Source organism: Periplaneta americana, chromosome 15, assembly GCF_040183065.1.
Source record: "Periplaneta americana isolate PAMFEO1 chromosome 15, P.americana_PAMFEO1_priV1, whole genome shotgun sequence".
NCBI classification, from domain to species: domain Eukaryota; kingdom Metazoa; phylum Arthropoda; class Insecta; order Blattodea; family Blattidae; genus Periplaneta; species Periplaneta americana.
The window spans coordinates 139,253,401-139,267,939 of NC_091131.1; the positions used below are offsets into that span (position 1 = coordinate 139,253,401).

The window sequence follows — 14,539 nt, forward strand, 5'->3', positions numbered from 1 at the left end:
TTGGTCTCAGCATTCACGAACTGTACCATTGTCTCAGCTCCTGTCACGAATCTGTCCAGAAATTGATCACCATCATTGAGGTAACGCTGAAGGAACATTAAGGCTGAGGTCATTCTTTGAGCTTTATGCTGGTCAGTGAGATTTTTCGGCACTCATCGTGCACAAAATTTGTGGAAACCTAACCTTGCCATAACAATTTCATAGAGACTTGCCCTTGAAATTTGTGGGAAATTTTCAGAGAGTTCAGAAATTTTGAAACGATGTCTTTCAATTTGTTGAACAAGTTCATCAATCACAATTGAATGTCGTCCTTGACCTCCCTCATTGTGCACATCTTCATGCTCATTCTTAAATTTTTTGCATCAGTCCCGTATAGCACTGTCATTCATAATGTTGCCATAAACATGACACAATCGACGGTGAATTTCAGCAGTGTTAACTCCTGCGTGAAGAAATCGAATAACTGAACGGACATCACAACTCGCGGGATGAGTAATAATTGCGTCCATTATCAACAGCTGTTTCTCACAGGCTACTGAACAGAAATGAGTGCGTGATGCATGGGAGCATTATTACATCTTTACTCATGACTAATGCGCAAGTGCCATCTTCCTGCAATGATTTAGCAATTCACAATTGACAATTGGAAGTTGATTTCTGAACAGCCCTCGTATAATTCATATTTGGAGACTAATATAACAAATTTGCCAAAATTAAAACAACATTGCTTAGATATATTGAACATTTACCAGAGTCCCAGAAGAAATAAAAATTAAATAAGAATTTCAAGAAGCTCGAAAAAAAATAGATAAAATTCTCATAAAATATAATAGCAATTTAGGAATTAATTTCAGAATTATCCAGATTAACAGTGGAATAACAATTTGTGAAGAGAGACTTGCTTGAACTTCACTGTGAACTCAGGAGCCAAGAGCATGTTTAGCTTGTAATATTGGTACTTTATAGTAATATATAACAACACAGAGATTATAAAATAGATACGAGGTGAAAACAACTTGGTCAGTTGATGGATTGGGCATGAATTGAGTAGATCTATCTACTTTCAATAGGGCTGGCAATGCTACTTATTACCTAAAGAATGTTGAAATTTGTAAGATTAGAGTAGTTTGGTTATAGTAGTCTAAATTCATTACAGATGCAAAAGTGTTGAGTCTCTAATACACTGAAATGATTTATTACAGTTAAAATTTGGAAATTTTAAATGGAATAATAATTTTAACATCCATAACTCATATCAGTTATTGAAATATATCTAAAATACAACTCGGTAACATTATTAATTTTGCTTTGCACAAATCTCCAGTAGGAATACCAGAACAAACACTTAAAATGTATTACTTAATACCTTGTATACTTTAGCTAACCTATTGAATTTTAAGTGGTAAAAATTAATTGTCGGTACTTCATCAACTAGAATAATAAAATTCAGATTCAGTTGCATAAGAACAATGCTACATTAACTCTTATTCCAATAAGATTCTGATTAATTTCATCACAATACTTGATTTTATGAAATTAAAAATAAGTTAATAAATATGAAGAAAATCAATGAATAAACAGAAATATAAACGAAAATATCCTAAAGAGAAAGAGTAAATACAAGATAGTAACAAAATTCGTCACAGACAATCTATGTGCAAAACTTGTTATACCAATTTATTAAAATTAGATATTAAAAAAAAAAAAAAAAACAGAATAAAATAAAATAAATTAGTAAGATAAAATTAATGAACTCAAATTAGATCTATATGATAAATTAAGATTAATCTAAATTTATTCAAACTTTTTCATGCTGTTCTTAACTGTAGCAATATTACTTATATTCATTTTATGGACAAGTAGACCTAATGTTAAGAATCTCATCTTAGTATTTAAATAAACATATCTGTTTTCTGATAATATTAATACACATTTCCTTTTTCTTTCATTTCTTTTTTTTCACCAATTCGTTCTCTCAGCTACTTCTTTCTTCTTTTTGTGTCATAGTACAAGTGTATGAATGTTAATTAAACATGTGTAGTGGGAAAGTCGGTTTCAGAACTTTCAAACTTTCTTTGTAGGTGTTTTGTGGTTGCATATGAAGGCACTTCCTGGATCTCCAGAAGTCTTGAACCAGTTTCGTGAAATGGGAAAGCGTGTGTTCTACATCACTAATAACAATGTCATCACTAGGGAAGACTTTCTTGTAAAGTGTGATAAATTAGGTTTCAAGTCAACCAAAGTTAGTGAATTTATTATTCTAGCCCTCCTTAACACTAATTATTTAAATTGTTGGGTGCATATCTTAAAATTTTGCAAATTCTATGCTTCTGCATGCTTATAAATAACTTATTTGTTTGTGAGCTATGAGTGTGAATAAAACAAAATCTTTTTATTTTATGGCTCTTAGTTTAGTCTTAGGATAGGATACAAATAGAGATGGATTAGATTAGCCTTGAATACATAGTCTTATTGTGTTTATTTCTGTAACTAAGGGCGGAACTAATTGAACAGTTTTAAAATCTTAATTATTTTCAGAAAGTGACTCACAATTCCTTTGCTAGAATGTATGTCAAATAATTTATTTATATCTTCTGAGCTTAATTGTACTATTATTATTATTAAATATCCGCGGAAAAGAACCCTAATTCACCAATTCACTAATTGTACTATTACATGCACTGATTACATGCCTAGCTACAAATAAGGCTTGGGGACACTGTTCATGGTTGAAATGTGTGCACTCAACTGTAATGACCAGCCATCACTGAAAACCATCAAATTATGTTCGGCTTACTAATTTACTTTCAAGTTACTAGTCTTTCAAAATTGAAATATTTTCACTGGCTAGTCTCTCTGTGTTTATGTTAAGAGATATATAATTAAATCCTAAAAACATTTCTTCAAATTTTAGCTCATGGAAGTACAGTATCTCAGATTTATATTTAGCTGTGCTTAACTGACACGTCAGTTGTCTACTCTTCCTAAATAGACAAAAAATCAGTTTCGTTTATAGCATTACAATTTTCTTTATTCGATTAAATTGTTCTGAATGTATCTTTAGATAGTACATAATGGATTTCTAGATGTTCTTCATGAAAGATTCTTCCATGATCAGAAAATTTGAAGTTTCTAGATAATTGCCCTTATTTGACATTTTGCCCTCTGAAAGCTAATTTTTGCCTTCCAAAATAATAAATCACATCAGTCAGTCAGTCAGTTGGTTGGTCAGTCAGTCAGTCAATAAATCAATCAACTATTCTTGGATTTCGCATAACATTTGCATTGTATTTGGGTTGTTTTTGACATGCGTCGTCCTAGCACATGAAACTTCTCAGAATTTTTATGTGAATTTTAGTTCCAGCATGTTTTGTAGCCTTAGTATCAAAGATTTTTTTGTAGTCGTTAGTCCTCCTATTCATTAAATATCAATGATAGGAGTAAAGGATACGTTTCTGTATACACACAGATGCTGTATTTATCGTACCAAATTTTTCGTGATAAATCTAAAGACGAATATACTTTTGTTTGAAGTATTAATAATATGACTGAATAGTTTAATAGAAATAAAACGGAATCAGAATTGTCACAGTTATATATGTCCAGAGATAAGCTAGAATGGTTAGTACTAGCTTTATTGACTTTATCACATCGAAGTTACTTAAAAAGAAAACATGACGTTAATGAATTCGTTTATAACCACTAACACAAGATATAACTCACTACGAAAGCTGAAATGCACATTATAAGAAAAAGTCACTAAACAAAATAGGCTATGTAACTTATTAGTGAAATAGAAATGCACACTTTTCATCTTCTTGATTGATCTGAGCATGCACTCTGCATTGGATAAACATATGCTTACTGGCTACATATAGGGTTGGGAATTGACTTCGAACACTCCTCTTCCACCTATCTTTCCGAATGAACTAAAAAGCTGGGGAGACAGGCTTGTACCAGTACAACTACTGTCTCCAAAGCAACTGGATTAGCTTTGTCTTACAAGGGAGGGATTTCAGTAGGGCACAATGGATTTGGCTGAAAGTGTTAATGTAGACTGACTTGAGGTTCCTGAAAACTATGGTGAAGGTCTCTCGTTTCGGAATTACATATTTTGAAAATACAGCAATTTTAAAAATCTATATTGCATGTCGTTCTTGTATGCAGCTTACCCATAACCTACTCACAGAGAGCACTAGAGGCAAGGTAACTACTTTCTTTCATCTCTGTTAGAAATCTACAAGTGGAATATGTTCACATTTAAGACGAAATGGATAATATTTAGGGTAAACTCACCTGTTATGTTCACACATGATAATGCGGGTTCACCAAGAAATGCTCAGGACACAGCATCATCTTTTCATAATACAGGCATCTTATTATGGCTGCTTCTTACACTTATTGACACGACAGACACTATTTTCCACATGCAACAGTGTTTGAAGTACATTTTTGAAGGAATTTATTTTTCTTCTGTATTGTATACTAATTTTTGTCAAGCATGTACTAACATGTCTTGTAGAAGAGGAGAGCAGAACTGATGATAAACAACTGAATGCAAATGTGAACATATTCCACATCTAGATTTCCAACGGGGATGGAAGAAAGTAGTTTCCTTGTCTGTAGTGCTCTCTGCAAGTAGGTTGTGAGTAGGGGGTGGATGCTGATGAAAAGTCATCTTCTTATTTTTCACATTAGGACAATGCCTATTAATATAGAAATACGTTCCATGTTAACATCAACGTAAAAAAAAAAATAATTTCTTACATTGCATTTTTTTTTAAATTTTTTGGCGTTTTTGAATAGGTCATTTTTATATTTTTTCGGCATTTTTTGGTCATTTTTAATACTTTGAAAAACTTTTAGATCATTTGGAATGCACTTTACTTTCTTCTTTACCGATAGGTCTGTTAAATCATTTTCTAAACAAATAGGTCAGTAGTAATTATCTACTGAATACGTGAATAACAGTGAAGTTTGAATTTTATAGTTTGGAACAGACTCATTCCACTGAAGGCTTCACTTCACACAACGGAAGTAATATAAAATGCTTGACAACAGCTTAGTTTAAGTGAGGGCTTTGAACGCTGCTGTTCTTTTGTCAGTACAAGGGTGACCATGTCTTTAGAATTTATGTTTGGAAGGGGGGAAACTTTCATCATATCCTGGACAGGACATGATTCTGAAGAGATGTTCACTGTAGTAGACAGTATTTTTAACACAAAGATTGCAAGAATGCATGCTGCGCCCACAATTTGTTTTGTCATTCACACTCCCTCATCTGGAAGATCTGGTAACAAAAGTGAAGCGCGGAAGGAGGAGGAGACAGAGAAAGAAGGTACTGACATGGACCACCTCAATTGAAACACATTGTAAACCCTCATTAAAATCTATAGTTTTTCCTTAAAACCTTCATTTTGTTGCATGCTCTTTTCCTTTATCTTAGATAAATTCCAGGAAATTGCCCCTCCTCTCTTCGAGATTTGCAGGCAGTCATTGAAACAAGGTGACTAATTTTTAAGAATTGTGGTACGAATACGGTGAATAATATTTAAATATAATTTTCTTTTAATTTCATATCATTTTTTCATTACTTTAAGAGAATTTTAATGATTATTTTAAGTAGTTTTTTAGGTCATCAACATCCGCCCCCTATTTATGAGCAAGCTGCGCACAAGAATGATATGCAATCCAGATTTTTAAAATTGCTGTATTTTCACAAATATGCAATTCCGAAACTAGAGACCTTGACCATCGTTTTCAGGAACCTTAAATTAGTCTACATTAACACTTTCAGCCAAATTCATTGTGCCCTAATGAAAACCCTCCCTTGGTAGTGGCGTTAAACACTCCAAAAAATTTAAACTCTCATTCAGAATTTTCTTTCTTATTTCGCTACACGAAATGATTTTACAGTCTACTCTGTATTCCTTGACTCTTTGCCACTGGACACAATACAAATAATAAAATGCTAAATATAAGCAATAAAGACTCAAGTGAGAGAACTGATTGTTACACAAAGTAGCTTCTAAATTGCAGGGATTATTCAGTATCTGTGAAATAATATGAGAATTACCAATTAGTAAACAGAAAGATGCTTGGTAGGATGCTGTTAAAAAAGTCACCAGGAACCTAACAACCTCAAATACAAAACCTGCATGATACCTTCATAATGAACCATTCTGTTAATAGCTAGTAATTTTATTTTCATAATATTTTATTAGCCAGTGATCCCTTTACAAAACATTACTCAGATGCACTCAACTATTATATTTTCATATATTAATTCAAAGTGTTTTCCTTAGGATGAAGTTCTTACTACATCATATCTTACTGCATGCTATTTGCAAGATATTGGCTTCAAGAAAAAAGTATACATTGTTGGTACAAGTGGAATTTCAAGAGAACTCAATCTCGTTGGCATAAGGAATATTGGAGTTGGGGTAAGGATATTTCATTCCAGTACAGAAAAACATACCTCATAAAAATGTTGTTTTAATGATTCACATGTGAATAAATGTAATATGATACATTTTTTTTTGGGTGTTAACAGTGTTCTTTCACATATAGGGAATATAGGCCTAGGCCTGAGTTTATGGAGGCAAATTGGTTGTGAAAAACAGCATAATATGATTAACATAAAGCGCATCTTATAAGACGTTCTGAATAGATCGTCCATTTTTTCCTTGAAAATTGTAAGTATGATACCAATATATAGACAACAGATTAAATTTTACATTGGATGGATACACTTAAGTGCGCAGTTTGACACTGAGAGATCATGACTAGGTAAAATTTAATTAGGTATTGTACCTTTTAGAAAAAAAATGACCAGCTGCCATGTGCTAAGTCCCCTTCAGAAGTCTTTGATTGATTCCATGAGAGCCTAGGTTTACATGTGAATGAATTTCCTATGCACAAATCCGCTCTGTTTTTCATTTGTTGTGTTTGTTTGTTGCTTTTCTGTCTGTTTATAGATGATGTGTTATAGTTATTATTTACAAACTGCCCTCCATTGAGGGTAGTCCTTACAGATTCAGTATACTCTAAAAAAATATACATATGTAAACATAAGTAATGAATAATAAAAGAAGAAACAAAGAAAAGGACATCAAAAATTACAATTGCAATAATGTGACATCATGTGATTACTGGGTAATTAGGAATTTACAGGATTTTTTTAAACACTGTTATCACACTGTCATCCCTAAAAAATGTAGGTAAAGCAAATTGCTGTCGAAATTCTTCGAGAAAAGCTGGGATAGTCCCTTGAGCACCTATGAGGAAGCCAAATACCTCAATGTGGATTAAGGAATATTTCAGCTTGAAATAGTTAATTGTAGGCTCATAGATCGACTTCTTCTCAAGGTGGACTTTGGCTGACTGATGACATTCATATTTCAGGATGTATCGTTGGGTCCACAATGATGCCCTGTTTAGTGTCAGCATTGTATGTTAAAATGTCTACTAATCTCGTTAACCCAAAAATATACTCACGGAGTAAATTAGGTACAAAATAAACATTCTTTTCCTAGTTGTGTGAACCATGCACTGCCCGAAGTGGACTTAGACAAATTCACACTACAGAAGATTGGTTATTTTTTGTGTCTAAGGCTGTATACCATCACCACCAACCACTCCCACCATCAATTTGACCTATTCTATGTATTGTGAGACTATGAACCAATATTGAAGGTAAATGATGATGATGTACATATAATTGGGTGACAATTAATGCTTAGTTGTATTTTTATCATAGCTTGAAGAGGAATGGTTAACAATATGTTATTTGATATTTTAGGTTTTCAAGGTGACCATGTCCAGAAGTAGACTTTGGATATTCCATCCTGTGCTGGAACGTAACATCTCCAATGTCTCGACACTAGATACAGGTTCCATCATCAGGTCCAGTTTAGAGTAGCCAAACATAACAGGCTCAACAGATTAGGTGATTCTTCAAATCGTACTAATTTTCTCTGAGAATGGAACCTGCATGTACAGTAGTTCTGAAACGTTGGAGATTGTTAATCTCAAGGACATGATGAAATATCCAAAAGTGTACTTCTAAATATGTTAAATACCTCAATTGCAAAATGATTAATTCGTTGCATAACCCATAAAATAAAATTCTGTTTAAAACTACAAAAGTTGTTGTCCCACTATGATTAGAGTGACCAGATTCACATCAATAAAAAAGAGGACACAAAGCTTCAAAAAGAAGGCCAGTGTTCGAAAAAAAGAAGACAAAAATTATGTATACCTAGATTTAGGCTTAGGCCTACATTATACTTTAAATTACGTCAATATCTATTTTATTACAAAATATTTACAGTACAGATTCAGGCTTATATCATACTTAAAAGTATGTTAATATCTATTTTATTACAAAATAATTATGAAAAAAAAACTTAATCATAATGATTTTACAGTTAGCTACATATGAAAGTCAAGGGAACTATATTATTAAAGGAACAGATAATATCTATTTAGATTCACATTCACACCTCGATCTCTCGATTTACTATCTACCTCTGAGCAACGACCATAACAAGAAAGAGCAAAAAGAGTTATGATCGTTGACAAAGAGTATATTCCGTCAATGCTGCTACTACTTACTTGCCAGATTACTTGAAAAAGACTTCAAATCAGATAATTTCAAAATATCAGGCATACAAGTTACGAAAAGGAGGACATTTCTTGATTTTTTTTAAAAACCCGCTTGGACCCCGGACAAAGGCCTGAAAAGGAGGACATGTCCGGACAAAAGAGAACGTCTGGTCACCCTAATTATGATATGATAATGATAATATGACTATCATGGAATAACGGTGCAGTAAGAAAGACCAAAACTCTGAGAAAATCTGTCCATTGTTGCTTTATTCGCCACAAATCTTACAATATATGCTGGGAATTTGTCTAGGACTTTGCAGCGAGTGAATAATCCTGTGTAATGTTTCTGTTTATGTTTATAGTTAAAATTACTACTTCCCCTATTCTTAAAATAATGTGAAAAATTTTAAGAGTTGACAAAGTACAATATGGTTATACTTTTGAATTACGAATAGCAATACAGTAGGACCTGGGTTATACATAACCCAGTTACACATAGTCCTGATTTGTACGTAATTATTCACAGGTCCTGCCAAAATTACATTTAATTACATATAATTAATTCAGAATTGTAGAATGTAATTCACTTTTGTAAATAGTACCTTTAAAAAATCGAGTTGGAATTACCGTATACGTATTTAGTTCGCTTTGATATGTAATATGGGTATTTTATCTTAAAATCTTTAATAAAAAACACAGAGAATTTAATATGGAAACACACATTGCCTTCATAGACTTCAAAAATCTTTTGATAAAGTTAATCACCATATCTTGTTAAACATACTATTAAATGATAATATACCATACTGCATTGGCCAAAACATATTTCACTTATACAAAGAAACTTAAATTGCAGTAAAAACTGGAGATACTTTATACCTTGGAAGGAAATAAATTCAGGTGGTAGACAAGGTTGTAGACTTCACTTTTGTTCAATATCTATGTAAATGCTATCATCATAGAATTTAAACTGACACAATATAAATATAAGTAAACAAAATAGAAAAGAACTCTGGCTGTTTGATATACTCACATCACCGAAGAGGGAGAAAACAATGTCAGAGGCAAGTAGATTTGTCAGATTATGATCCTTTCTGCAAATTCCATGGAGTCGTCGATGTAGACTTTGTATTTATCTGCATACTGTGATAGCATAAATAGAAATGGGCCTGAATTAAGGCATTTTGCTACAACTCAAAATACTGTAATGAACAGCTTTTTTTAAAATAAAGACATACACAAATATACATGAGCCACAAGAGGATACAGATCAATAATTTACTATGTAACTGTTAATAAAAAGTTAACAAATTTAGTAAAAGATGTAAGAGTACATAGAGGAAGCGATATAAGTTCAGACCATTTTCTTGTTCTTGCCAAAATAGCAATATTAGCTAGATGGAGGAAGGAATATAGAAGACGACAGAACAAAAATGAAGAAGTGTATAAAATATATTTATTACAAGATGAATCCATAAAAAAATCTATATCAACAAAGGCTACAACAATATCTACAAAAATAATCTACATCAACAAAGGCTACAACAATATCTACAAATTACAACAGAAGAAAATGTAAATAATGAATGGAATAATATAATGAAATGCATAAAACAAGCTGCAACTCAAGCTTTCGCAAAAAGAATAAATTTAGGAAGAGAAGACTAAGGATTTGGAATGAGGAAATAGAAGCTACAATAAAAGAAAAACAACAAAGCATATAAACAACATCTACAAAAGAACACAGAAGAAGCCACATTAAGATACAGAGAGAAGCGGAACCATGCTAAAGAAATAATAAGACAAGCACATCAAGTACCCTAGGAACACAACACAAACACAAAAAATACATCACACTAACATACGAAAACAAAAACACACAAGATTGCAACCTCATTCAAGAAATTAAATTACAACATCGCATACAGAACAAATAATACTCTACAAAAACATCTCAACACACAAACAAATACAACCACACAGGCATATACAAACTCAAACGTAACACCTGCAACAACTTCTACTTAGGACAGACAGGAAGATCATTTCAAATACGTTACAAAGAACACATCAAAGTCGTAACAAAATTACAAAACACATCCACATATGCAGAACACGTCACAAATGCTAACCACACCTACAAAGACATCAACACAGACATGGAAATTCTACACATCCAACCAAAAAGCCAGAAACGAAACACACTAGAACAATACAAAATATACAGACACACAAAAACACATCCAAATAAAATTCTCAACACACAACTCAATTTCAGAACACATACACTCTTTGACTCCACATTACATTACACACAAACACATCCCCACAGGAAACAAAACAAAAGGCACGAAGACCAGCAACAACCAGTTCTGAAGAAGGCCCATACAAGGTCGAAACATGTTAACCAGGTATGATAGAATTTAACACGAGAAAGACATATAATACACATTCCGAAGTGATACAATGTTAAAAGTTGTGTAATCAAGATGTATAAAAAATAGAACAAGACAAGAAACAAAGCTAAGTTTTATAAAATAATGGCCACACCTTTCTAACCTATGGAAGTGAATCATGGACTTTTTACCAAGAAAGAACAACAAGGGATACAAACTGTAGAGATGAAATTTTTAAAAAAAGTTGCTCATTACTGGATGAAATACGAAATGAAGATGTAAGAACAGAATTGAACTTATTTTCCGTTAAATGATTGCATACAAGAAAACTAACAACAATGGATACAACATATTGGAAGAATGAAAAACGATAGAATAGTAAAACATATACTATAATATAAAGCAGATGGAGATGAGAAGTGGGAAGACCATGAAAAAGATGGTTGGAGTGAAGCCAGAATAGGCTGCAAGCCTAATTCCTGATAGTGACACGGCCTACTTGATGAAAGGCCACCGTACTGAATATGGCAACGCCGCTACAATGCATTTGTGGGGGCCGACATCTGTCACATTATAGTCTGCTTGAATATAAAATCTTTTAAAATTCTATCATGAAATAAAAGTAGATTCTCAAATTTTGTTGGACATGTATTCATAAAACATTAACCATGTTGTATCAGTGAGCAAATTAAAGACGATTCCAGCATATAGCCTACTTAATATCTCACAAAAATTAAAGAAATAATTCAGTTTTTAATGCCACGTAGGCACGATATTACGCTTCATTATTATTGTCCGAAATAATTTTGTTATGAGCTTTACAAACAATGATAATAATAATAATAATAATAATAATAATAATAATAATAATAATACAAAATTGAGGTAACACAAGTCATTTTTCTTGCAGGTCTGCAGACTGAACTTAAAAACATAACATTAATTAATTTAAAAAAAAGCGTTGTCCGTAATTCTTACATTTTTATTTAATAGGGTTCGGAAACTCATTCAATCCAGAACAGATGGAAAAACTATTTTGGGCAACTACTAAAAAGGTACATAGGCCAAATAGAAATTATTGGGACGAAATTCAAATACAATCTGCTGAGTCATTTATACTCGAACTCACACTTTCTAAAGTCGAAATTGCAATAAAAAACCTGAAAAAGTACAAGTCTTCAGCTATAGATCAAATTCCAGCAGAATTAATACAAGAGGGTGGTAGCGCATTATCTAGCGAAATTTATATGCTTGTATTTGCTATTTTGGAAAAAGAAATTGTACCAGAATAATGAAAGGAGTCCATAATTGTACCTATCTTTATAAAAGGGAAAAGACTTACTGCAGTAACTTTCTAGGAATATCACTCTTGTTGACTTCATACAAAATTTTGTCCAATATTCTTTTTAGAAGATTAACTCTTTACTTAGATCAAATTATTGGGGATCATCAGTGCGGTTTTAGGTGTAATATGTCGACTATAATTGACAACATTTTTTTGTATTCAACAGATATTGGAGAAGAAATGGGAGTATAAGGGTACAGTACATCAATTATTCATAGATTTCAAAAAGGCATACGACTCGGTTAAGAGAGAAGTTTTATATAATATTCTTATTGAATTTGGTATTCCAAAGAAACTAGTTCGATTAATTAAAATGTGTCTCAGTGAAATGTACAGTAGAGTCGGTATAGGCCAGTCTCTATCGGATGCTTTTCCAATTCACTACAGGCTAAAGCAAAGAGATGCACTATCACCTTTACGTTTTAACTTTGCTCCAGATTATGCCATTAGAAAAGTCCAGGATAACAGAGAGGGTTTAGAATTGAACGGGTTACATAAACTGCTTCCTTATGCGGATGACGTGAATATGTTAGAAGAAAATCCACAAACTATTAGAGAAAACACGGAAATTTTACTTGAAGTAAAGAGATAGGTTTGAAAGTAAATCCCGAAAAGACAAAGTATATGATTATGTCTCGTGACCAGATATTACACGAAATGAAAATATAAAAATTGGAAATTTATCCTTCGAAGAGGTGGAAAAATTCAAATATCTTGGAGCAGCAATAACAAATATAAATGACACTCAGGAGAAAATTAAATGCAGAATAAATATGGGAAATTCCTGTTATTATTCGGTTGATTGAGTAGCTTTTGTAATCAGTATGCTCTCAAAATTCTGAAAGTTAGAATTTATATTTTAGGTTTTTACTGGTTGCTCTATACAGTTGTGAAACTTGGACTCTCATTTTGAGAGAGGAACAGAGATTAAGGATGTTTGAGAATAAGGTGCTTAGAAAATTATTTGAGGATAATAGAGATGAAGTTACAAGAGAATGGAGAAAGTTACACAACGTAGAACTGCACTTCATTGTATTTTTCATATAACATAATTAGGAATATTAAATCCATACGTTTGAGATGTGCAGGGCATGTAGTACATATGGACGAATCCAGAAATGCATATAGAGTGTCAATTGGGAGGCCGGAGGGAAAAAGACTTTGGGGAGGCTGAGACATAGATGGGAGGATAATATAAAATGGATTTGAGGGAGGTGGGATGTGATTGTAGAGACTGGATTAATCTTGCACAGGATAGGGACCGATGGCGGGCTTATGTGAGGGCGGCAATGAACCTCCGGGTTCCTTAAAAGCCATTTGTAAGTAAGTGAGAAAGAAAGTAAGAGTTCTGCAATATATCATGAAATTGTACACAATGTTTCTAATTTTCCCTCTTTGTCAGAGCAACTAGTACTTGCAAAATCATTTTAAATTTTGCAGTAGGCCTAACTGTTGAGTAGTATGTTACGACAGATAAAATTTGTTTACAAATATCGAACACTGGTTTCCCACAAGGGCAGACATCTGAAACGAGTGTACTAAGATTGTCATCCTCATGTGATCCTTGTTCCACCAATTTAAACTACACCTACCTTTCGTTAAAATATCAACATGTCTGAAATGACAAAGAATTATGTATGTGAAATTATCTCTACATACATAGCTACTTCAAGTAAAGATTAATATTACTGATGACAGTGATATCTTCTGTAAGCAATATTCCAATCTGTCACAAATCTGAGCCCCCATGTAGCGTTGCCACAATTACAGCGCAGTGGCCTTCCAATCAAATAGGCCGTGGATAGTGGAGGAGGAGGAGGAGGAGGAGGAGGAGGAGGAGGAGGAGGAGGAGGAGGAGGAGGACATTGTTCATCACAATGACATACTTACAAGCCATAGGCAGAACTTGGTTTATAGCTATTTCGTGAAATTGGAGACTTTCATGTCATCATGATAGTTGCCCATCTTCTGTTTTGATCAGAACATTAGCAGAGCATTTTTTACAAAGCCATTTTCTCCTCCTGCAAAAGCTATAATCAGTCTTTGTCCTTTTTATCAATAGATTGTGATCCCTGCTTCGATATGAGATTGCCAACATGAACCAACTGTGGTGAGCATTTAAATAGTCTCATTTAAATATTATATTATGTCTCTATTCTGTTGACGATTTTTTTAATTGCTCGGATGT

General features: G+C 32.9%; 1 protein-coding gene across 1 annotated transcript in view; it reads left to right on the plus strand.

Moving 5' to 3' along the window:
* Nucleotides 1-14,539, plus strand: part of LOC138715398 (glycerol-3-phosphate phosphatase-like) — an 88,133-nt gene that overhangs the window by 44,756 nt on the left and 28,838 nt on the right. Inside the window, exons 3-4 of the mRNA XM_069848258.1 lie at nucleotides 2,082-2,242; nucleotides 6,306-6,443. Coding sequence (XP_069704359.1) covers nucleotides 2,082-2,242; nucleotides 6,306-6,443 — 299 coding nt within the window. The remainder of the gene's footprint in view (nucleotides 1-2,081; nucleotides 2,243-6,305; nucleotides 6,444-14,539) is intronic.